The sequence below is a fragment of the Salmo trutta genome, chromosome 24, assembly GCF_901001165.1.
Source record: "Salmo trutta chromosome 24, fSalTru1.1, whole genome shotgun sequence".
Lineage (NCBI taxonomy): Eukaryota > Metazoa > Chordata > Actinopteri > Salmoniformes > Salmonidae > Salmo > Salmo trutta.
The window spans coordinates 32,627,665-32,654,217 of NC_042980.1; the positions used below are offsets into that span (position 1 = coordinate 32,627,665).

At 45.0% G+C, this 26,553-nt stretch overlaps 1 protein-coding gene across 1 annotated transcript in view; it reads left to right on the top strand.

Annotated features, from left to right (window-relative positions):
* Positions 1-26,553, top strand: part of LOC115161129 (immunoglobulin superfamily member 3-like) — a 131,008-nt gene that overhangs the window by 53,022 nt on the left and 51,433 nt on the right. Inside the window, exon 3 of the mRNA XM_029711886.1 lies at positions 25,441-25,860. Coding sequence (XP_029567746.1) covers positions 25,441-25,860 — 420 coding nt within the window. The remainder of the gene's footprint in view (positions 1-25,440; positions 25,861-26,553) is intronic.

Here is a 26,553-nt window from a genome sequence, read left to right on the forward strand (position 1 = left end):
CCCCCCCCACATACACCAGGGACTGTATATTCCAGCCCCCCCCACATACACCAGGGACTGCATATTCCAGCCCCCCCCCATACACCAGGGACTGCATATTCCAGCCCCCCCCCCCCACATACACCAGGGACTGCATATTCCAGCCCCCCCATACACCAGGGACTGCATATTCCAGCCGCCCCCCCCCCCCCCCCACATACACCAGGGACTGTATATTCCAGCCCCCCCCATACACCAGGGACTGTATATTCCAGCCCCCCCCATACACCAGGGACTGCATATTCCAGCCCCCCCCCCCATACACCAGGGACTGCATATTCCAGCCCCCCCCATACACCAGGGACTGTATATTCCAGCCCATCCTACACGTACCAGGGACTGCATATTCCAGCCCCCCCCCCCCCATACACCAGGGACTGTATATTCCAGCCCATCCTACACGTACCAGGGACTGCATATTCCAGCCCCCCCCATACACCAGGGACTGCATATTCCAGCCCCCCCCCCCCCACACACACACATACACCAGGGACTGCATAATCCAGCCCCCCCCCATACACCAGGGACTGCATATTCCAGCCCCCCCCCCCCCCCCCCCCACATACACCAGGGACTGTATATTCCAGCCCCCCCCCCCCTACACAGTCACCGGGATGAATTATCCCCACCCCTTTCCTCACACACACACACACACACACACACACACACACACACACACACACACACACACACACACACACACACAAACACACAACCCTCAGCTCCCTATCCCCCGCCCCACATTCCCCTCCCCCATCACCACAATCAGCACCCCTCACCCCTCCCATCGCCACCAACTAGACACCACGCTCTGCCTGCACCCATGTCTCTGTCTGGGTGTGTGTCTCCATATGGCTGATGGATAGGTGGCTGGACGGCTCTGTGTGTGAATCGGTCTTCATCTGATTTAAAGGAGGGACTGGCCCTGTTTCACAGACCAGACCATTGCTCTGCACTTGCTTCTGAAGATAGGCTTATTTTCCTGCTCATGTTTATTCACACACACTCATACATACACACGGGCCATTTGAAAAGCAGCACCACCTGGGAGTGGCAAAAAGAGAAAGCTCTCATACAGTGATCCACACACACACACACACACACACACACACACACACACACACACACACGCGGTAGTCGTGGTCAGATGGCTGAGGCTATAACTGGCAATGTCCCTGGGGCTGTCTTTAATTGGTCACAGTACTTGACCATCTGGGGCTGGAGAGAGGGAGAGAGGGAGAGATTGACGAGAGAGAAAGGGAGCGATGAAACAAGAGGGAGGTTTGCTTCTCTAGGTGTGAGAGGCGGAGACGGAGAGAGGGAGGTGTGGCCTTGGAGAAAAGAGGTTGCATTAATGCCTGCTTTTATTCCGGTGTCATTGTGTTTGTGAATTCAAATGTTCTTTGGACATGTTTTTTCCTGAGTTAAGTGGATGTCTGTTTGAGTGTGCTGCATTGTATAAGAGTAGGATAAGGGCGCTGGTATGTGAGCCTGTATAGAGTACTGTAGAGTGGTAGTGAACCTGTATAGAGTACTGTAGAGTGGTAGTGAACCTGTATAGAGTACTGTAGAGTGGTAGTGAGTGTGTATAGAGTACTGTAGAGTGCTAGTGAGTGTGTATAGAGTACTGTAGAGTGGTAGTGAGTGTGTATAGAGTACTGTAGAGTGGTAGTGAGTGTGTATAGAGTACTGTAGAGTGGTAGTGAGTGTGTATAGAGTACTGTAGAATGGTAGTGAGTGTGTATAGAGTACTGTAGAGTGGTAGTGAGCCTGTATAGAGTACTGTAGAGTGGTAGTGAGTGTGTATAGAGTACTGTAGAGTGGTAGTGAGCCTGTATAGAGTAGAGTGGTAGTGAGTGTGTATAGAGTACTGTAGAGTGGTAGTGAGTGTGTATAGAGTACTGTAGAGTGGTAGTGTGTGTATAGAGTACTGTAGAGTGCTAGTGAGTGTGTATAGAGTACTGTAGAATGGTAGTGAGTGTGTATAGAGTACTGTAGAGTGCTAGTGAGTGTGTATAGAGTACTGTAGAGTGGTAGTGAGCATGTATAGAGTACTGTAGAGTGGTAGTGAGCCTGTATAGAGTACTGTAGAGTGGTAGTGAGTGTGTATAGAGTACTGTAGAATGGTAGTGAGCGTGTATAGAGTACTGTAGAGTGGTAGTGAGTGTGTATAGAGTACTGTAGAGTGGTAGTGAGCCTGTATAGAGTACTGTAGAGTGGTAGTGAGCGTGTATAGAGTACTGTAGAGGGGTAGTGAGCCTGTATAGAGTACTGTAGAGTGGTAGTGAGCGTGTATAGAGTACTGTAGAGGGGTAGTGAGCCTGTATAGAGTACTGTAGAGTGGTAGTGAGTGTGTATAGAGTACTGTAGAGTGGTAGTGAGTGTGTATAGAGTACTGTAGAGTGGTAGTGAGCCTGTATAGAGTACTGTAGAGTGGTAGTGAACCTGTATAGAGTACTGTAGAGTGGTAGTGAGTGTGTATAGAGTACTGTAGAGTGGTAGTGAGTGTGTATAGAGTACTCTAGAGTGGTAGTGAGTGTGTATAGAGTACTGTAGAGTGGTAGTGAGTGTGTATAGAGTACTGTAGAGTGGTAGTGAGCGTGTATAGAGTACTGTAGAGTGGTAGTGAGCCTGTATAGAGTACTGTAGAGTGGTAGTGAGCCTGTATAGAGTACTGTAGAGTGGTAGTGAGCCTGTATAGAGTACTGTAGAGTGGTAGTGAGTGTGTATAGAGTACTGTAGAGTGGTAGTGAGCATGTATAGAGTACTGTAGAGTGGTAGTGAGTGTGTATAGAGTACTGTAGAGTGGTAGTGAGTGTGTATAGAGTACTGTAGAGTGGTAGTGAGCGTGTATAGAGTACTGTAGAGTGGTAGTGAGCCTGTATAGAGTACTGTAGAGTGGTAGTGAGCCTGTATAGAGTACTGTAGAGTGGTAGTGAGTGTGTATAGAGTACTGTAGAGTGGTAGTGAGTGTGTATAGAGTACTGTAGAGTGGGAGTGAGTGTGTATAGAGTACTGTAGTGAGTGTGTATAGAGTACTGTAGAGTGGTAGTGAGTGTGTATAGAGTACTGTAGAGTGGTAGTGAGCCTGTATAGAGTACTGTAGAGTGGTAGTGAGCCTGTATAGAGTACTGTAGAGGGGTAGTGAGTGTGTATAGAGTACTGTAGAGTGGTAGTGAGTGTGTATAGAGTACTGTAGAGTGGTAGTGAGCCTGTATAGAGTACTGTAGAGTGGTAGTGAGCCTGTATAGAGTACTGTAGAGTGGTAGTGAGCCTGTATAGAGTACTGTAGAATGGTAGTGAGTGTGTATAGAGTACTGTAGAGTGGTAGTGAGTGTGTATAGAGTACTGTAGAGTGGTAGTGAGTGTGTATAGAGTACTGTAGAGTGGTAGTGAGCATGTATAGAGTACTGTAGAGTGGTAGTGAGTGTGTATAGAGTACTGTAGAGTGGTAGTGAGTGTGTATAGAGTACTTTAGAGTGGTAGTGAGTGTGTATAGAGTACTGTAGTGAGTGTGTATAGAGTACTGTAGAGTGGTAGTGAGCCTGTATAGAGTACTGTAGAGTGGTAGTGAGCCTGTATAGAGTACTGTAGAGGGGTAGTGAGTGTGTATAGAGTACTGTAGAGTGGTAGTGAGTGTGTATAGAGTACTGTAGAGTACTGTAGAGTGGTAGTGAGTGTGTATAGAGTACTGTAGAGTGGTAGTGAGCCTGTATAGAGTACTGTAGAGTGGTAGTGAGCCTGTATAGAGTACTGTAGAGTGGTAGTGAGCATGTATAGAGTACTGTAGAGTGGTAGTGAGCGTGTAAAGAGTACTGTAGAGTGGTAGTGAGTGTGTAAAGAGTACTGTAGAGTGGTAGTGAGTGTGTATAGAGTACTGTAGAGTGGTAGTGAGTGTGTATAGAGTACTGTAGAGTGGTAGTGAGTGTGTATAGAGTACTGTAGAGTGGTAGTGAGTGTGTATAGAGTACTGTAGAGTGGTAGTGAGCATGTATAGAGTACTGTAGAGTGGTAGTGAGTGTGTATAGAGTACTGTAGAGTGATAGTGAGTGTGTATAGAGTACTGTAGAGTGGTAGTGAGCCTGTATAGAGTATAGTGGTAGTGAGTATGTATAGAGTACTGTAGAATGGTAGTGAGTGTGTATAGAGTACTGTAGAGTGGTAGTGAGTGTGTATAGAGTACTGTAGAGTACTGTAGAGTGGTAGTGAGTGTGTATAGAGTACTGTAGAGTGGTAGTGAGCCTGTATAGAGTACTGTAGAGTGGTAGTGAGCCTGTATAGAGTACTGTAGAGTGGTAGTGAGCATGTATAGAGTACTGTAGAGTGGTAGTGAGCGTGTATAGAGTACTGTAGAGTGGTAGTGAGTGTGTATAGAGTACTGTAGAGTGGTAGTGAGTGTGTATAGAGTACTGTAGAGTGGTAGTGAGCCTGTATAGAGTACTGTAGAGTGGTAGTGAGTGTGTGTAGAGTACTGTAGAATGGTAGTGAGTGTGTATAGAGTACTGTAGAGTGGTAGTGAGTGTGTATAGAGTACTGTAGAGTGGTAGTGAGTCTGTATAGAGTACTGTAGAGTGGTAGTGAGCCTGTATAGAGTACTGTAGAGTGGTAGTGAGTGTGTATAGAGTACTGTAGAATGGTAGTGAGTGTGTATAGAGTACTGTAGAGTGGTAGTGAGTGTGTATAGAGTACTGTAGAGTGGTAGTGAGCCTGTATAGAGTAAAGTGGTAGTGAGCCTGTATAGAGCAGAGTGGTAGTGAGCCTGTATAGAGTAGAGTGGTAGTGAGCCTGTATAGAGTAGAGTGGTAGTGAGCCTGTGTAGAGTAGAGTGGTATTGAGCCTGTATAGAGTAGAGTGGTAGTGAGCCTGTATAGAGTAGAGTGGTAGTGAGCCTGTATAGAGCAGAGTGGTAGTGAGTCTGTATAGAGTAGAGTGGTAGTGAGCCTGTATAGAGTAGAGTGGTGGTGAGCCTGTATAGAGTAGAGTGGTAGTGAGCCTGTATAGAGTAGAGTGGTAGTGAGCCTGTATAGAGTAGAGTGGTAGTGAGCCTGTATAGAGTAGAGTGGTAGTGAGCCTGTATAGAGTAGAGTGGTAGTGAGCCTGTATAGAGTAGAGTGGTGGTGAGCCTGTATAGAGTAGAGTGGTAGTGAGCCTGTATAGAGTAGAGTGGTAGTGAGCCTGTATAGAGTAGAGTGGTGGTGAGCCTGTATAGAGTAGAGTGGTAGTGAGCCTGTATAGAGTAGAGTGGTAGTGAGCCTGTATAGAGTAGAGTGGTAGTGTGCGTGTTCTGATATAAGCGGTTCAGAGGCGGACAGAGAAAAGCCAGCACACTGATAAGAGCTCCAGGACAGCTGAGATATGGAGGGGTGAAACACACACACACACTGAGGAGGGAAAATATTCCCTCTCTCTCATTCTCTCTCTCATTCTCTGTTTCATTCCCTCTCTTTCTCTCTCTCTCTCATTCCATCTCTCATTCTCTCTCCCTCTCTTTCTCTCTCTCTCTCATTCCATCTCTCTTTCTCTCTCTCTCTCTCTCTCCCTCTCTCTCTCTCTCTCTCTCTCTCTCTCTCTCTCATTCCATCTCTCATTCTCCCTCTCGTTCTCTCTTTCTCTCTCTTAGATTATCAGGAATCAAGTTAAGACCCAGATGCAGACAGTACAAATTGACAATGGTTTAATATTCCAACAGGGGCAGGCAATATACAGGTCAACGCAGGCAGGGGTCAGTAAACCAGAGGTATTGGATCCGGACGGCAGGCAGTGTCAGTTTAGGCAGAGGTCAACAATCCAGAGGTGGGGAAAAGGTACAGGTCATCAGGAGGGCTCAGGGTCAGGGGCAGGCAGAGTGGTCAGGGGCTGGCAAAGTGGTCAGGCAGGCGGGCTCAGAGACAGGACAGGCAAGGGTCAAAACCAGGAGAGCTAGAAAAAGAGAGACTGGGAAAGCAGGAGCTGAGAACAAAAACGCTGGTTGACTTGACAAACAAGACGAACTGGCAACGGACAAACAGAGAACACAGGTATAAATACACAGGGGATAATGGGGAAGATGGGCGACACCTGGAGGGGGGTGGAGACAATCACAAGGACAGGTGAAACAAGTCAGAGTGTGACATAGATAATATACAGCATGATCCAGTTCAGTAGAATGTTACAGTACACTAGTCAGTAAGGTAAGATGCATGATGGGTAGACGGAGGTATTGAGAAATGGAGGGAGGGAATGAGAGACATAGGGAAAGAGGGAGAAATGGAGTGAGAGATGGAGGAACAGAATGGAGGTGAAGAACGAGGGAGTGTGATAGAAAAATGGAGGTAAAGAACGAGGGAGTGTGATAGAAAGAGAAATGGAGGTAAAGAACGAGGGAGTGTGATAGAAAGAGAAATGGAGGTAAAGAACGAGGGAGTGTGATAGAAAGAGAAATGGAGGTAAAGAACAAGGGATTGTGATAGAAAGAGAAATGGAGGTAAAGAAAGAGGGAGTTAGATAGAAAGAGAAATCGAGGCGAAGAACGAGGGAGTGTGATAGAAAGAGAAATGGAGGTAAAGAACGAGGGAGTGTGATAGAAAGAGAAATTGAGGTAAAGAACGAGGGAGTGTGATAGAAAGAGAAATGGAGGTAAAGAACGAGGGAGTGTGATAGAAAGAGAAATGGAGGTAAAGAACGAGGGAGTGTGATAGAAAGAGAAATGGAGGTAAAGAACGAGGGAGTGTGATAGAAAGAGAAATGGAGGTAAAGAACGAGGGAGTGTGATAGAAAGAGAAATTGAGGTAAAGAACGAGGGAGTGTGATAGAAAGAGAAATGGAGGTAAAGAACGAGGGAGTGTGATAGAAAGAGAAATGGAGGTAAAGAACGAGGGAGTGTGATAGAAAGAGAAATGGAGGTAAAGAACGAGGGAGTGTGATAGAAAGAGAAATGGAGGTAAAGAACGTGGGAGTGTGATAGAAAGAGAAATGGAGGTAAAGAACGAGGGAGTGTGATAGAAAGAGAAATGGAGGTAAAGAACGAGGGAGTGTGATAGAAAGAGAAATGGAGGTAAAGAACGAGGGAGTGTGATAGAAAGAGAAATGGAGGTAAAGAACGAGGGAGTGTGATAGAGAGTGATTTAGCAGGAAACAGTTTTCTGATGTTTTAAAAGCACCGTGTGTATCTTTGTTGCATCCAAGGATTTTATTTAGCAATAACTTTGCCTAAACACTTTCACATGCTCTTTTTAGGAATATTTGTCTTTCATACACCCAGCTCTCTCTTCAAACTACCTCTCCTCTCATGCCTCTCTCCTTTTAATCTCTTGCTGGAGAGAGTGTGTTTAAAGTGTTCAACCTGCTTCCTGTGCTCTGTGTGTGTAAGAGAGAGGGAGAGAGGTGTGTGTGTGTGTGTTTGCAAGGGAGTGTGAATGTGTGTGTGCACGTGTGTGTGTGTGTGAAAAAAAGAGGTGTGTGTGTGTGTGTGTGTGTGTTAAATCCATCCTGTCATTGTGTAAACAGCAGCTCATGCTAAAGCCTCTCTCCATGAATCCCTCACATCACCACAGTCAGCCTACTATCTCCATGTCACCATTCAGCTGCTACAATAAAATTATTTATTTCTTTCTTTTTTTCTTTCTTTCTTTCTTTCTTTCTTTCTTTCTTTCTTTCTTTCTTTCTTTCTTTCTTTCTTTCTTTCTACATTCACACACAGACAGGCTTGCAGTTGGCCGTATATCCATCTGAAAAGAGTGCTCTCTCCCTCTGTCTGTGTCTCAGTGTTGTGATGACACGAGGAGCAGTCATTCTCCTCTCAATTTTCAATTCAATTTAAGGGCTTTATTGGCATGGGAAACATATGTTTACAGTGCCAAAGCATGTGAAATAGATAATAAACAAAAGTGAAATAAACAATAAAAAATGAACAGTCAATATTACACTGACAGTCTCTCTCACTGCCCTGGGGGACGGGACAGGGCTTGAGGATGGACTAGTAGTCTCTCTCACTGCCCTGGGGGACGGGACAGGGGTGGGGGATGGGCTAGTTGTCTCTCTCACTGCCCTGGGGGACGGGACAGGGGTGGGGGATGGGCTAGTTGTCTCTCTCACTGCCCTGGGGGACGGGACAGGGGTGGGGGATGGGCTAGTAGTCTCTCTCACTGCCCTGGGGGACGGGACAGGGGTGGGGGATGGGCTAGTTGTCTCTCTCACTGCCCTGGGGGACGGGAGAGGGGTGGGGGATGGGCTAGTAGTCTCTCTCACTGCCCTGGGAGACGGGACAGGGCTGGGGGATGGGCTAGTTGTCTCTCTCACTGCCCTGGGGGACGGGACAGGGGTAGGGGATGGACTAGTAGTCTCTCTCACTGCCCTGGGGGACGGGACAGGGGTGGGGGATGGGCTAGTTGTCTCTCTCACTGCCCTGGGGGACAGGGCAGGGGTAGGGGATGGGCTAGTTGTCTCTCTCACTGCCCTGGGGGACGGGACAGGGGTGGGGGATGGGCTAGTAGTCTCTCTCACTGCCCTGGGGGACGGAACAGGGCTGGGGGATGGGCTAGTTAGTCCTTTGTGTATCAGAGAGCAGCTGTCCCTTCAGGGCTCCCAGGCTGGCGTGTGTGCTTCTGTGTGTGTGGTTCTGTGTTTCTTTTTGTGAGTTTGTGTTAGGTGTGCCGCTGTGTGTGTATGTGTGTCACACTGATTTCCATCTCGGTTCCGCCATCTGCCTGCAGGTATAATGAGCAGTAATATCCACAGGGGGTCTGCTCTCACACACACACACACACACACACACACACACACACACACACACACACACACACACACACACACACAAACACATCTGGATCCATCAGAGGGCTAGTTGGGATTGTATAACTTAAATGCTAAATCATCTCTGATTAAAGAGTGAGGGAGAGCCAGAGACAGGTTAGCAGCTTGAATGAGAGAGCACAGCATCAGTATCAAAGTTTATTGGTCATGTACACGATTTACCAGGTGTTAAGGCGTGCGCAGCGAAATGCTTATGTTACTAGCTCCTGACAATGCAGTAAAATGTCAAACAACTACACAAATATTCAAAAATATAAACATGTATCAAAAACACAAGTCAAGAAATGTTGGAATGAATCCAATTAACAACCCAAATAGTACTGTAACTGTAATCCGAATGCAATCTATATATATATATATATATATATATATATATATATATATATATATATATATATATATATATATATATATATACACCTGATGATGAATTTAAACAAAATATGCTAGGAATTATATGTACAGCAGTAGAAATATCAGAGTGAGCTATGTCAAGAATCCAGTATATAAATACATATGCAGTGTTTATAAACAGTGTAACTATAATACATTGTACAGTAGAAGTATCCGCCAGGCAGATAGGGAGAGGAGGAGGAGAGTGAGAACAACATAGAAGTGATAATTGGGTGCTGACAAGCAGCTTGGCTAACGAAAGAGAAAACCATAAGACAATGTGAGAGAAAAAGGGCAGAAAGAGTGTGGAGAGAGTGAAGGAGTAAATTGTGAGTGAAAATGCAGAGATTTTGGTGAGTGAGAGGAGTGTGAAAAAGAAAGCCAGAGAGAGGAGAGGATGATTCAGAGGCCCTTATTTAACAGTACAGCCTCCACGTCATGTGGGCTGCAGTCAGTGACACACACACACACACACACACACATACACACATACATACATACATACATACATACATACATACATACATACATACATACATACATACATACATACATACATACATACATACATACATACACACACCACCTGTATGTGGTTACTCCATTAGCAGGAAGCGAGATGGCTCATATTGAATAGCTCAGACCCATTTCCTGCAGTGGCTTGTCATCCTTTCTCCACCTCTTTATTTTCCTCCCTCACTCTCTCCCTCCCTCAGTCTCCTATGTTCAAATTTGAGATAATTTTACAGTGTTTTTATAGCAATGTGTCGAAGACTTCATGTGGGCTGCAAAAAAAATACTTAAAAGATGGCTTGGGATAAGTTATGAAGAGTACACACACACACACATACACACACACAGAGAGTGTTTTCCAGGCAGTATGGCTCATGCCTTCATCTGTAGTGTTGTATTATGAATGTGCCCCCTGCTGAGACCCTACATCACCCTGTCCTCTCCTCTCTACTGAGGTTGTGTTCTCTTTTCTCCTCTATGTTCCTCTCATTTCTTGTCCCCCCTCTTTCCTCACCCCCTCTTTCCCTCCTCAACTCTTCTGATTTCTGTATCCAGTAACTCTTCTCTCTCTCTCTCTCTCTCTCTCTCTCTCTCTCTCTCTCTCTCTCTCTCTCTCTCTCTCTCTCTCTCTCATCTGTACACACACAGTCATGTTTGAGGTTGTGTTTCTCTTCACAGCTCTAGTGATGGGGGATTGTTTTTCTCATTGTTCCAAGTGTGTTCTATGTTAAAAGCTCTCTAGTCTCCTGTGATAGAAGAAAGTGTGTGTATGTGTGTCAGAGACAGACAGACAGACAGACAGACAGACAGACAGACAGACAGACAGACAGACAGACAGACAGACAGACAGACAGACACATCAAGGGAGACGGGGGGAGAGAGACACATCAAGAGAGACGGAGGGAGAGACACGCATCAAGAGAGACGGAGAGAGAGACACGCATCAAGAGAGACGGAGGGAGAGAGACGCATCAAGAGAGACGGAGGGAGAGAGACACATCAAGACAGACGGAGGGAGAGAGACACATCAAGACAGACGGAGGGAGAGAGACACATCAAGAGAGACGGAGGGAGAGACACGCATCAAGAGAGACGGAGAGAGAGACACGCATCAAGAGAGACGGAGGGAGAGAGACGCATCAAGAGAGACGGAGGGAGAGAGACACATCAAGACAGACGGAGGGAGAGAGACACATCAAGACAGACGGAGGGAGAGAGACACATCAAGAGAGACGGAGGGAGAGAGACACATCAAGACAGACGGAGGGAGAGAGACACATCAAGACAGACGGAGGGAGAGAGACACATCAAGACAGACGGAGGGAGAGAGACACATCAAGAGAGACGGAGGGAGAGAGACACATCAAGACAGACGGAGGGAGAGAGACACATCAAGAGAGACGGAGGGAGAGAGACACATCAAGGGAGACGGAGGGAGAGAGACACATCAAGGGAGACGGAGGGAGAGAGACACATCAAGGGAGACGGAGGGAGAGAGACACATCAAGAGAGACGGAGAGAGAGAGACGCATCAAGAGAGACGGAGGGAGAGAGACAAATCAAGAGAGACGGAGGGAGAGAGACACATCAAGAGAGACGGAGGGAGAGAGACACATCAAGGGAGACGGAGAGAGAGAGACACATCAAGACAGACGGAGGGAGAGAGACACATCAAGAGAGACGGAGGGAGAGAGACACATCAAGACAGACGGAGGGAGAGAGACACATCAAGGGAGACGGAGGGAGAGAGACACATCAAGGGAGACGGAGGGAGAGAGACACATCAAGGGAGACGGAGAGAGAGAGACACATCAAGACAGACGGAGGGAGAGAGACACATCAAGACAGACGGAGGGAGAGAGACACATCAAGAGAGACGGAGAGAGAGAGAACGTTCACTCAACCTCTAAAGCAGTCTTTGCACTTCCAGCTGTGAGGCTCAACATCTCTCAGGGCAGCCTGCTGTGTGTGCATGAGGAACACTCATCATCCTCTTCCTCAATCTTCTCTTCATCTTCTCTTTGATCTTCGTCACCATCTGCATCATCATCCTCGTTCGCCCTTCTCCTCCCTCCTTGCTAACCCTCAGAATGTATTCATCCCTCTCTCACCACTAGCTCTTGACCTCAGTGAGAGGAGGAGGGAGAGGGAAGACAGAGAGAGGAGACATTTGTCCATTCCTCTAGTCATCACTGGATTCATATACACTGCTCAAAAAAATAAAGGGAACACTAAAATAACACATCCTAGATCTGAATGAATGAAATAATCGTATTAAATACTTTTTTCTTTACATAGTTGAATGTGCTGACAACAAAATCACACAAAAATAATCAATGGAAATCCAATTTATCAACCCATGGAGGTCTGGATTTGGAGTCACACTCAAAATGAAAGTGGAAAACCACATTACAGGCTGATCCAACTTTGATGTAATGTCCTTAAAACAAGTCAAAATGAGGCTCAGTAGTGTGTGTGGCCTCCACGTGCCTGTATGACCTCCCTACAATGCCTGGGCATGCTCCTGATGACAGTCTGTGGTGCAACGTGGCGTTGGTAGATGGAGCGAGACATGATGTCCCAGATGTGCTCAATTGGATTCAGGTCTTGGGAACGGGCGGGCCAGTCCATAGCATCAATGCCTTCCTCTTGCAGGAACTGCTGACACACTCCAGCCACATGAGGTCTAGCATTGTCTTAGGAGGAACCCAGGGCCAACCGCACCAGCATATGGTCTCACAAGGGGTCTGAGGATCTCATCTCGGTACCTAATGGCAGTCAGGCTACCTCTGGCGAGCACATGGAGGGCTGTGCGGCCCCCCAAAGAAATGCCACCCCACACCATGACTGACCCACCGCCAAACCGGTCATGCTGGAGGATGTTGCAGGCAGCAGAACGTTCTCCACGGCGTCTCCAGACTCTGTCACGTCTGTCATGTGCTCAGTGTGATCCTGCTTTCAACTGTGAAGAGCACAGGGCGCCAGTGGCGAATTTGCCAATCTTGGTGTTCTCTGGCAAATGCCAAACGCCCTGCACGGTGTTGGGCTGTAAGCACAACCCCCACCTGTGGACGTCAGGCCCTCATACCACCCTCATGGAGTCTGTTTCTGACCATTTGAGCAGACACATGCACATTTTTGGCCTGCTGGAGGTCATTTTGCAGGGCTCTGGCAGTGCTTCTCCTGCTCCTCCTTGCACAAAGGCGGAGGTAGCGGTCCTGCTGCTGGGTTGTTGCCCTCCTACGGCCTCTTCCACGTCTCCTGATGTACTGGCCTGTCTCCTGGTAGCGCCTCCATGCTCTGGACACTATGCTGACAGACACAGCAAACCTTCTTGCCACAGCTCGCATTGATGTGCCATCCTGGATGAGCTGCACTACCTGAGCCACTTGTGTGGGTTGTAGACTCCGTCTCATGCTACCACTAGAGTGAAAGTACCGCCAGCATTCAAAAGTGACCAAGACATCAGCCAGGAAGCATAGGAACTGAGAAGTGGTCTGTGGTCCCCAACTGCAGAACCACTCCTTTATTGGGGGTGTCTTGCTAATTGCCTATAATTTCCACCTGTTGTCTATTCCATCTGCACAACAGCATGTGAAATTTATTGTCAATCAGTCTTGCTTCCTAAGTGGACAGTTTGATTTCACAGAAGTGTGATTGACTTGGAGTTACATTGTGTTGTTTAAGTGTTCCCTTTATTTTTTTGAGCAGTGTATATATATATAATATGTATGTATGATGTATTTATGTATGTATGTATATATATATGTGTGTGTGTGTGTGTGTGTGTGTGTGTGTATATATATATATATATATATATACAGTTGAAGTCGGAAGTTTACTACTCTGAAAGTAGTCTATGAGCCAGGAGAAACTGTAATCCATTGCTCAGATTTCTTTAAACAGCCACTTCAAACTTTAGCCACTACCAGCTAAAAATGGATGAGAATAAAATCTGCACAACACAAAAAAACACATATCAATAGATATGTATGTATTTGTAAGTTTGAGTCGTTTTTTTCTTCCAACCCTCCACACATTTCTTGTTAACAAACTATAGTTTGGTTACGACATCTACTTTGTGCATGACACAAATAATTTTTCCAACAATTGTTTACAGACAGATTATTTCACTTATAATTCAGTGTATCACAATTCCAGTGGGTCAGAAGTTTACATACACTAAGTTTACCTTGCCTTTAAACAGCTTGTAAAATTGCAGAAAATTATGTCATGGCTTTAGAAGCTTCTGATAGCCTAATTGTCATCATTTGACTCAATTGGAGGTGTACCAGTGGATGTGTTTCAAGGTCTACCTTCAAACTCGGTGCCTCTTTGCTTGACATCATGGGAAAATCTAAAGAAATCAGCCAAGACCTCTCTATTGTAGACCTCCACAAGTCTGGTTCATCTTTGGGAGCAATTTCCAAACACCTGAAGGTACCACGTTCATCTGTACAAACAATAGTACGCAAGTGTAAACACTATGGGACCACGCAGCCATCATACCGCGTTCTGTCTCCTAGAGATGAACGTACTTTGGTGCGAAAAATGCAAATCAATCCCAGAACATCAGCAAAGGACCTTGTGAAGATGCTGGAGGAAACAGGTACAAAAGTATCTATATCCACAGTAAAATGAGTCCTATATCGACATAACCTGAAAGGCTGCTCAGCAAGGAAGAAGCCACTGCTCCAGAACTGCCATAAAAAAGCCAGACTACGGTTTGCAACTGCACATGGGTGCAAAGATTGTACTTTTTGGAGAAATGTCCTCTGGTCTGATGAAAAAAATAGAACTGTTTGGCCATAATGTTTGGAGAGAAAATGGGGATGCTTGCAAGCCAAAGAACACCATCCCAACCGTGAAGAACGGGGGTGGCAGCATCATGTTGTGGGGGTGCTTTGCTGCAGGAGGGACTGGTGCACTTCACAAAATAGATGGCTGCATGAGAAAGGGAAATTATGTGGATATATTGAAGCAACATCTCAAGACATCAGTCAGGAAGTTAAAGCTTGGTCGCAAATGGGTCTTCCAAATGGACAATGACCCATGCATACTTCCAGAGTTGTGGCAAAATGGCTTAAGGACAACAAAGTCAAGGTATTTGAGTCACCATCACAAAGCCATGACCTCAATCCTTTCGAAAATTGTGGGCAGAACTGAAAAAGCGTGTGCAAGCAAGGAGGCCTACAAACCTGACTCAGTTACATCAGCTCTGTCAGGAGGAATAGGCCAAAATTCACCCAACTTATTGTGGGAAGCTTGTGGAAGGCTACCCAAAACGTTTGACCCAAGTTAAACAATTTAAAGGCAATGCTACCAAATACTATTTGAGTATATATAAACTTCTGACCCACTGGGAATGTGGTGAAATAAATAAAAGTTGAAATAAATAATTCTCTCTACTATTATTCTGACATTTCACATTCTTAAAATAAAGTTGTGATCCTAACTGACCTAAGACAGGGAATTTTTACTTGGATTAAATGTCAAGAAGTGTGAAAAACTGAGTTTACATGTATTTGGCAAAGGTGTATGTAAACTTCCGACTTCAACTGTATATATATATATATTAGTACAAGTCAAAAGTTTGGACACACCTACTCATTCCAAGATTTTTCTTTATTTTTACTATTTTCTACATTGTAGATTAATAGTGAAGACATCAAAACTATGAAATAACACATGGAATCATGTAGTAACTAAAAAAGTTTGAAACAAATCTAAATATATTTGTATATTTGGGTGCCAGGCACAGCCAATCCGAATGAGTTTATCACCACCATATTGCTTAATTACAGACAGAAATACTCCTCAGTTTCATCAGCTGTCCGGTTGGCTGGTCTCAGACGATCCTGCAGGCGAAGAAGCCAGATGTGGAGGTCCTGGGCTGGCGTGGTTACACTCAAAGTAGCCATCCTTTGCCTTGATGACAGCTTTACACACTCTTGGAATTCTCTCAACCAGCTTCATGAGGTAGTCACCTGGAATGCATTTCAATTAACAGGTGTGCCTTGTTAAAAGTTAATTAGTATAATTTCTTTCCTTTTTAATGGATTTGAGCCAATCTGTTGTGTTGTAACAAGATAGGGGTGCTATATAGAAGATAGCCCCATTTGGTAAAAGACGAAGTCCATATTATGGCAAGAACAGCTCAAATAAGCAGAGAGACAGTCCATCATTACTTTAAGACATGAAGGTCAGTCAATACGGAAAATGTCAATATCTTTGAAAGTTTGTTCAAGTGCAGTCACATAAACCATCAAGCACTTTGATGAAACTGGCTCTCATGAGGACCGCCACAGGAAAGCAAGACCCAGAGTTACCTCTGCTGCAGAGGATAAGTTCATTAGTTAACTGCACCTCAGATTGCCGCCCAAATAAATGCTTTACAGAGTTCAAGTAACAGACACATCTCAACATCAACTGTTCAGAGGAGACTGCGTGAATCAGGTCTTCATCGTCAAATTGCTGCAAAGAAACTACTACTAAAGGACACCAATAAGAAGAAGAGACTTGCTTGGGCCAAGAAACAAGAGCAATGGACATTAGACCGGTGGAAATCTGTCCTTTTGCTCTGATGAGTCCAAATTTTGGATTTTTGATTCCAACCGCCGTATTGTGACATTTTATTGATAACAACCTATTGATGGTAACTTAATGTATGGATTATTACTAATACTTGTGTGTCAGTGGGCACTTAGTGACTCAGTGCTGCCATTTAGTCTTGTAATATGCAGTTCCCATTACAAGATATCTGATAATGAGGGTTGACCCATTACAGTCGTTAGGAAAACACACACACACACACACACACACACACGTTATTTTAATCTACTCCTTCTGTTCTTGTTCAAAAAGAGAATTCCTTAAGTGTAACTTCAATGGTTAAATAAAGGTTTGATGTTAGGATAGGGGTTTGAAGTTGACATTGCAGATCACACTGCTCAAGTTTTCATCTTTACCTCTCTTTCTGTCTCTCCATTTCTCTTTTACTCCCTCGTTTATCTGGCCATGTCACACCTCTCTCTGATGTTGTGGGACTCTACATGAAAGGCCGGCCAGAGGGACCAGCGACAACACTTCAGAGAGAGAAATGTGAGAGAGGGGGATGGGGTAGAAGATAGATGGAGAAAGGAGGATAAGGGAGATGGGGTAGAAGAGATGGAGAGACGGGGATGAGGGAGAGGGGTGGAAGAGAGATGGGTCAGAATAACAAGAGGGGAGAAAGCAAGAGGGAGGGGAGAGATTCCAGTCCACACACCCACTGTTATTTAACGCGCCTGGTGACGCCTTTTGAAAATCTGGTGGGTAGCAAATAAAACCAGATAATTTCAACCACCGAATGTAAGCATGTTGTGATTGTAGCCTGTTTCTAGACTGCTCATCATAGTACTATATCTTCCTTAAGAGAAAACAAGTCCACTACTAGCAGCAGTAGTATGGGCTTGGCCAGGTGCCTGTCCTTGAATTCTCTCCCAGATTTAGGCCAAGTCCACACTCCTGTAGTGTATGTGCGCAGGCATGCACATCGTGCATGTGTCCATTGCCTCATCCTTAATCTTACTCAGATTGAGGTCAAAGAGCGACTGGGAGAATCTCAAGGAGATCACATCTGTGTTTACTAGGGCTGCACGATATGGGCAAAAAAACAGAATATACATTATTTTTTTACCAAATATTGTGACCACGATTTTAATTATGATAATAGATCAAAACACTTGGGTAAACTGTTGGAATCATAAAAATACATAAATCATTCTAATTTGTTGGTTGAAATACAGTGGACACTTGGAATGCAGTTTTGTTTGGCATGACAATTAATTAAAAGTAAGGGTGGAGATGGTTGTGACAGAGTAGGAACCAAAGTGTTGGTCAGTGTTTCCCATGGGACCCTAATTATACTGAACTAAAATATAAGCTAAACATGCAAAAAATTTAACAATTTTACTGAGTTACTGTTCACATATGGAAATCAGTCAATTGAAATAAATAAATTAGGCCGTAATCTATGGATTTCACATGACTGGGCAGGGGTGCAGACATGGGTGCCAATCCGAATGAGTTTATCACCACAAAAGGGCTTTATTACAGACAGAAATACTCCTCAGTTTCATCAGCTCCTGCAGGTGAAGAAGCCAGATGTGGAGGTCCTGGGCTGACGTGGTTACACTACTACTCATTCAAGGGTTTTTCTTTATTTTTTAAATGTTCTACATTGTATAATAATAGTGAAGACATCAAAGCTATGAAATAACACATATGTATCATGTAGTAACCAAAAAAGGGAGATTCTTCAAAGTAGCCATTCTTTGCCTTGATGACAGCTTTACACACTCTTGGCATTCTCTAGCTTCATGAGGTAGTCATTTCTTTCCTTCTTAATGCGTTTCAGCCAATCAGTTGGGAAGATGGCGCCGGAGGAGATGGCCGCCGTTTTACGGTCACCTAACCAATTGTGCTATTATGTGTTTTTTTTTTCGCGATATTTGTAAATTATTTTGTACATAATGTTTCTGCCACCGTATCTTACGTCAGAAAAGAGCTTCTGGATATCAGGACCCAGAGTTATTGCTGTGCAGAGGATAAGTTTATTAGAGTTACCAGTCTCAGAAATTGCAGCCCAAGTAAATGCTTCACAGAGTTCAAGTAACAGACACATCTCAACATCAACTGTTCAAAGGAGAATCAGGCCTTCATTGTCGAATTGCTGCAAAGAAACCACTACTAAAGGACACAAATAAGAAGAAGAGACTTGCTTAGGCTAAGAAAAACGAGCAATGGAGAATAGACAGGTGGAAATTGGTCCTTTGGTCTGATAAGTCCAAATTTGAGATTTTTGGTTCCAACCGCCATGTCTTTGTGAGACGCGGTGTGGGTGAACGGATGATCTTTGCATGTGTATTTCCCACCGTAAAGCATGGAGGAGGGGTTATGGTGTGGGGGTGCTTTGCTGGTGACACTGTCTGTGATTTATTTAGAATTCAAGGCACACTTAACCAGCATGGCTACCACAGCATTCTGCAGCGATACGCCCTCCCATCTGGTTTGGGCTTAGTGGGACTATCATTTGTTTTTCAACAGGACAATGACCCAACACACCTCCAGGCTGTGTAAGGGCTATTCTACCAAGAAGGAGAGTGATGGAGTGCTGCTTCAGATGACCTGGCCTCCACAATCTCCCGACCTCAACCAAATTGAGATGGTTTGGGATGAGTCGGACTGCAGAGTGAAGGAAAAGCAGCCAACAAGTGCTGAGCATATTTGGGAACTCCTTCAAGACTGTTGGGAAAGCATTCCAGATGAAGCTGTGTGCAAATCTGTCATCAAGGCAAAGGGTGGTTATTTAATGAATCTCAAATGTAAAATATATTTGATTTGTTTAACACTTTTTTTGGTTACTACATGATTCCATGTGTTATTTCATAGTTTTGATGTCTTCACTATTATTCTACAATGTAGAAAATAGTAAAAATAAAGAAAAACCCTTGAATGAGTAGGTGTTCTAAAACGTTTGACCTCTAGTGTACACATGGTCTGCGGTTGTGAGGCCGGTTGGACAGACTGCCATATTCTCTAAAATGGCGTTTGAGACTGCTTATTTTTTAAATATATTTCACCTTTATTTAACCAGGTAGGCCAGTTGAGAACAACTTCTCATTTACAACTGCAACCTGGCCAAGATAAAGCAAAGCAGTGCGACAAAAACAACAACACAGAGTTACACATGGGATAAACAAATGTGCAGTCAATAACACAATAGAAAATTCTATATGCAGTGTGTGCAAATGTAGTAAGATTAGGGAGGTAAAGGCAATAATATAGGCCATAGTGGTGAAATAATTACAATCTAGCATTAACACCGGAGCGATAGATGTGCAGGTTGAGATACTGGGGTGCAAAAGAACAAAAAATAAATAACAATATGGGGATGAGGTAGTTGGGAGTGCTATTTACAGATGGGCTGTGTACAGGTACAGTGATCGGTAAGCTACTCTGACAGCTGATGCTTAAAGTTAGAGAGGGAGATATAAGTCTCCAGCTTCAGTGATTTTTGCAATTCGTTCCAGTCATTGGCAGCAGAGAACTGGAAGGAAAGGCGGCCGAAGGGGAGTTGGCTTTGGGGGTGACCAGTGAAATATACCTGCTGGAGCGCGTGCTATGGGTGGGTGTTGCTATGGTGACCAGTGAGCTGAGATAAGGTGGGGATTTACCTAGCAAAGACTTATTGATGACCTGGAGCCAGTGGGTTTGGTGATGAATATGTAGCGAGGACCAGCCAACGAGAGCATACAGGTTGCAGTTGTGGGTAGTATATGGGGCTTTGGTGACAAAACGGATGGCACTGTGATAGACGACATCCAATTTGCTGAGTAGAGTGTTGGAGGCTATTTTGTAAATGACATCAGCGAAGTCAAGGATCGGTAGGATAGTCAGTTTTACTAGGGTATGTTTGTCAGCATGAGTGAAGGAGGCTTTGTTGCAAAATAGGAACCCAATTGGAGATGCTTAATGTGATTCTGGAAGGAGAGTTTACAGTCTAACCAGACACCTAGGTATTTGTAGTTGTCCACATATTCTAAGTCAGAACCATCCAGAGTAGAGATGCTAGTCTGGCGGGCGGGTGCAGGCAGCAATCGGTTGAAGTGCATGCATTTAGTTTTACTTAGATAGACCAACTATCTAGCGTTTTGCAAAACGCAAAGTGGATTTAACTTCTTTAGGGAAACAGCCATAATGTTGGAAACAAACATCATTATGTTGCCATCCAGAGTCACATTTCATTATTTTCCAATCTATAGCACACAATATTTTACATACAGCAGGTTTGTAAAGGACCAAAGAGTTTGTTCTGTTTCGTACAGCCCTAATCGGACCCTCACACCATGACCCCAGTGGGTCATGTCTGATTGGTTAAATGCATTCCAGACAGGATTTGATTGGCCTTGGGGACAGTAGAGTAGGTGGAGGTATGTTTTTTCTCTGTGTCAAGCCATCCCAGCTGTTTTGTGGACATGTGCCAACCCAGGGGATGTAGAGAAGAGAAGCAAGTTTTTGTTTTGCAGTTATTCAGTGTTTGGGTGGTTCAGGGGGAGGGGGACCAGGGAGATGGGATCAGGTGAGAGATATATGGGAGGTGTAGGCTGTTTTAGGGGTGACCTCGGTAGTGTGGAGTTGGTGGGTTGTTATGGCAACAGGAGGCTGTAGCATAGGAGGGTTGTTGTGGAATGAGTAGGCTCTCTCTTCTTTTTCCTCTCTCTCTTTTTCCCACTCTCTCCTGTGTTAGAAATCTCTCTTTCTCCCTTTTTTCCCGCCCTCATATTGATTGGGCTAGTAGTGTGGTCTCTCCGTGTATGAGAGGTGATCTCTACTAGGCTTTTTACTCACCAAATGAAGCCTCCGTCATGGCTTTGAACCTTCTCTCCCTACATAGGGCATTTCAGATTCTGTCTAAACGCTATGTATCACAGGCATGATATGGAGACTCCCATATCAAGCCTCCATCGTTCAGACTCAGAGACTCTTCATAAGAGACTTTCCCCTTAGTGACAGGGATTGCCTATAACTAATTTAATAGTAAAGTGTGATCAAACACACATCCTTTAGTGGGGTGAAAAAAGTTGGTGTAAAAGAAATAGAGGCCACACAGTCATAAGCTCCACCACACAGCTTTATGAATAAACACACAGCGTTTTCATCCTGCAGGGATGTTCGTCTGGTCGTTTCACCGGGAGTGTACCACACCCATATTGATAGACATAAGACAAGCGCCTATTAAGTCAGTCTATACATATTTAAGTTGAAAATGGCAACACAAAAACAGTAATATATACACTGAGTGTATAAAAAGCTAATATTGAGTTGCACCCCCCTTTTGTCCTCAGAACAGCCTCAATTCGTCGGGGCATGGACTCTACAAGGTGTCGAAAGCATTCCACAGGGATGCTGGCCCATATTGACTCCAATGCTTTCCACAGTTGTGACAAGTTGGCTGGATGTTCTTTGGGTGGTGGACCACTCTTGATACACACAGGAAACTGTTGAGAGTGAAAACCCAGCAGCGTTGCAGTTCTTGACAGAAACCTTACCATACCCCATTCAAAGGCACTTAAATATTTAGTCTTGCACATTCACCCTCTAAATTGCACACATACACAATTCATGTCTCAATTGTCTCAAAGCTTAAAAATCCTTCTTTAACCTGCCTCCTCCCTTTCATCTACACTGATAGAAGTGGATTTAACAAGTGACATCAATAAGGGATCATAGCTTTCACTCGGTCAGTCTGTCGTGGAAAGCCCCGATGTTCTTCATGTTTTGTACACTCCGTGTATATACTATGTTATGACTGTATAACCAGTGGTGGAGCTTTTGAGTGTGTGGGCTCTATTTCTTTTATACTGTAACTAATTAATTGTTAATTCAGATCAATTTGAACCAATTTCAGTTTAATTCAAAGTCATTTCAGTTCAATACAACCCAAATCTCGAAACTGGTATGCTAAATATTGCATTCCATTTCTGGAGTTACATAGCCACAATTTCAGTGGGATTGTAATCAAAGAAATTCCTGTATTTCCTGTGGTTTTTCATCTGTCTCTCTCTCATGTTGTCATTCTTCCCAGTGCCTTGATAAACTGCAGTAACCTGATGTTGAACACAGATCCTCCTCCTCTTCTATGTCTTTTCTCTGATCTCTTTGTTCTCTCATTTCATTAGTGGTGGCTGTCTCTGTTGTTCCTGATATCTCTCTGAATCTCAATCTACACACACATACACACACACGCCCGCGAACACACACGTACAAAGAGAAAGAGATTGGGATCAAGCTGTTTTTAGCATCTGTGCTCAGTCATACCAGGATAACTTCAGGATGTTTGGATACCACCAGGCTTGAAACTAGCCCATGTGACATCTCAACAATTACAATGTTTAAAATCTACAAACCACTTCAATACCATGCGCCTGGTGCACAATACACTCCAGTACCATACATCTTGACAAAGCTCTTGAATAGCCAAGCATCTTAACCAGGGCTTGACAATACCACACTATATTACTGGAAAGCCTACTCCCAGGCCCTGCATTATTCCATCCTCCATTCATTTGTCCAGGCCAGCTAAAAGGATGAGTGCTGCTGCTACCCATTGTGTCTTACACACTGATGTCTTTATACAATCTAGGGCTGTGTGTGTGTGTGTGTGTGTGTGTCTTCGCTGTGGTCTCTGTCATTAGATCTAAACCACATCACAGTCCCCACTGCCCCTAACCGGTTAGATGAGCCATTTTCCACTGAGATAATAGAACCTGAACAGGATATGAATCCAACTGACAGACATTCAGACAGGATGTATTGACCCTTTACACTGTGGGAATTGGCTATATGGATAGGGCTAAATTAAAATGTTTCTTACAGAAGTATGAAATGCATCAGCATGGTAGGAATTGAAAGGGAACACTTTGGAGATTCTGGGAAAAATATTAGACCAAAGTTGAGGACCCAACAGTTCACCTGACACAAGACGGAATCTAAACATTACACTTGTTGATTTTATGTGCATTTGGCATTTTCTGTACTTTTTGCCACATTTGTTGATAACGCAGTCTGAAAATACTCTGGATACATTCACTAACATGATAAGAATATTCCTGGTGAATGTGGGGTAGGTGCAACATAAGACAGATCAAGTAAGAGGACTAACTGGTATCTCCAAGTGGCTACACCTCTCCAAAGTGGGCACAGTTCCTACGTCATTTCAATGCAACTATAAGGTGCTGTTTTTAGCTGTCCTAGCTGTGCCATTGAGGAACTAGTGCAAACACACTTGTAGATTTTTTGGTTTGGAACACAACCCTGCATCACCGCTATCACACAGTTACTGTTGTTTACGCGATCCAGAAACGGCCCATAAAAATCGCAATCTGGGTCAGGTGGGCATCATTTGAAAGCTTGTTCTATTGCCAACATGCCTAGCTAAGTTATAAAATACGATATTACAGTGTTAGGCTTCACAAGGCACTTCAGAGAAACACACACACACACCCTCTGACTGCTGCTGGGACATGTCATCATCTTCCATCCCAGAATAATCCTGCCGCCCACCGAGCCCTGTCTCTGTGTAGAGGGTTTTACCACTTCTCCCTCCCAAAACTGTCTGTCTGTCTTTCCCGCTTTTCCTCTCTGTTTTTAACCGGAAGAGTTTGTTTGTTTCTGTTGTCAGCTATACATAGTAGCTCATTCTGAAATGTGTTCTCATTCCAAATACATTGTCTGTATATTTTGAGTGTGTGATCTGGTCCACCTACAGGGAAATGCTCCGTTTGAGGTTCCAGTGTTAGGCTGTCATTCAGGAGAACGTGCCCTGGCTGGTTGAACACTGTGTGTGATCTGGTCCACCTACAGGGAAATGCTCCGTTTGAGGTTCCAGTGTTAGGCTGTCATTCAGGAGAACGTGCCCTGGCTGGTTGAACACTGTGTGTGATCTGGTTCACCTACAGGGAAATGCTCCGTTTGAGGTCCCAGTGTTAGGCTGTCATTCAGGAGAATGTGCCCTGGCTGGTTGAACACTGTGTGTGATCTGGTTCACCTACAGGGAAATGCTCAGTTTGAGGTTCCAGTGTTAGGCTGTCATTCAGGAGAACGTGCCCTGGCTGGTTGAACACTGTGTGTGATCTGGTTCACCTACAGGGAAATGCTCCGTTTGAGGTCCCAGTGTTAGGCTGTCATTCAGGAGAATGTGCCCTGGCTGGTTGAACACTGTGTGTGATCTGGTCCACCTACAGGGAAATGCTCCGTTTGAGGTTCCAGTGTTAGGCTGTCATTCAGGAGAACGTGCCCTGGCTGGTTGAACACTGTGTGTGATCTGGTCCACCTACAGGGAAATGCTCCGTTTGAGGTTCCAGTGTTAGGCTGTCATTCAGGAGAACGTGCCCTGGCTGGTTGAACACTGTGTGTGATCTGGTTCACCTACAGGGAAATGCTCCGTTTGAGGTCCCAGTGTTAGGCTGTCATTCAGGAGAATGTGCCCTGGCTGGTTGAACACTGTGTGTGATCTGGTCCACCTACAGGGAAATGCTCCGTTTGAGGTTCCAGTGTTAGGCTGTCATTCAGGAGAACGTGCCCTGGCTGGTTGAACACTGTGTGTGATCTGGTCCACCTACAGGGAAATGCTCCGTTTGAGGTTCCAGTGTTAGGCTGTCATTCAGGAGAACGTGCCCTGGCTGGTTGAACACTGTGTGTGATCTGGTCCACCTACAGGGAAATGCTCCGTTTGAGGTTCCAGTGTTAGGCTGTCATTCAGGAGAACGTGCCCTGGCTGGTTGAACACTGTGTGTGATCTGGTCCACCTACAGGGAAATGCTCCGTTTGAGGTTCCAGTGTTAGGCTGCCATTCAGGTGAACGTGCCCTGGCTGGTTGAACACTGTGTGTGTGGTGTGTGCGTGCGTGCCCTGAATGTCTGAGAGGGTTATGCTATATGCCAGGGGCAGGTGTCAACTGATGTAATAGAAATATAACAACAATAAGGTCATATAGCAGATGCTTTCATATAAAGCCACTTAAAGTTGACATATGGGAATGAAAGCCACAACTCTGATCCATGCTCCAACCAAACGATGTGCTCCACCTGGGAGTGCCATATGCCATAGAACCACCGATGTGATACTCATCTCTTCTCTCTTCTTCCTCCTCTCCTCCTGCAGTCATCCCCGACTCCCTCGCTGTCACCGCGCCACCACAGACCCTCTCCCAGGTGGAGGGTGACACGCTCCAGCTCACCTGTGAAGTTTCCCGGGCGACAGAGCAGCACACACACCTGTCTGTGGGTTGGTACCTGCGTTCCCCTGAGGACTCTAACGTGTCGCCCCAGGAGATCCTCACCCTGTCCCGAGACTTTGTCCTCCGGGCCGGTGGGCCTTACAAACAGAGGATGACTGCAGGAGACCTGAGACTGGATAAGACCAGCGCTACGTCCTACAGGCTGACCATCCACCGGCTGCAGCCTGCTGACCAGGGCCTGCTCTACTGCCAGGCTGCAGAGTGGATCCAGGACCCTGACCGCAGCTGGTTCACCATGACCCGTAAGCAGGCTGATAAGACCCAGCTACGGATACAGCCCATTGGTGAGTAGGGGGAGATGGGAGTGTGGAGGTGTGACACACACACACACACACACACACATACACACTTTTTGAGTGCAGATCACTATCTCCCACTAAGCAAAGGAACAACATTAGCGCATTTAGACCTAACTGTCTTGTGAACCTAAAGTTTGGGGAAGCACATTTTCACCGTCAAAAATATAAAGCATTCATGCATCATCACATTTTCAGACTTATCGAAGACATATGACTATTCCTAATGTCATTAGTAAATTGGATAGTCATAATTTAGTTTAATATAACTCAATCACTGTTCGCGAAAAGACTGTTCAGTGCAGCACGTGGTAGAGTATTAGGCTAGGCTATATCAGGTACGTTTCTTCTCCTTTCTTTACACAGGAAAAAAACATTTCATGCAATTCTACTACACTTTATATGACTGGAGAGATTAGCAGAATTTTTTTTAAGTGATGAAGATTGTGGCCAAAACAATTTAGCTAAGGCCAGTTCAGTTGACTCACTTCAGCCACAATGTTGACCCCTTTGTCTGTGGTCATACAGGACACTTTATTTTTGTCAAGGGCCCAGTCAAGCAATCCCGAACGCAGGGCTTCGGCCAGGTATTTATCAGTGTCCCGTTTGTCAGTGTCTCGTTTATCAGTGTCCCGTTTATCAGTGTCCCGTTTACCGTTTATCAGTGTCCCGTTTATCAGT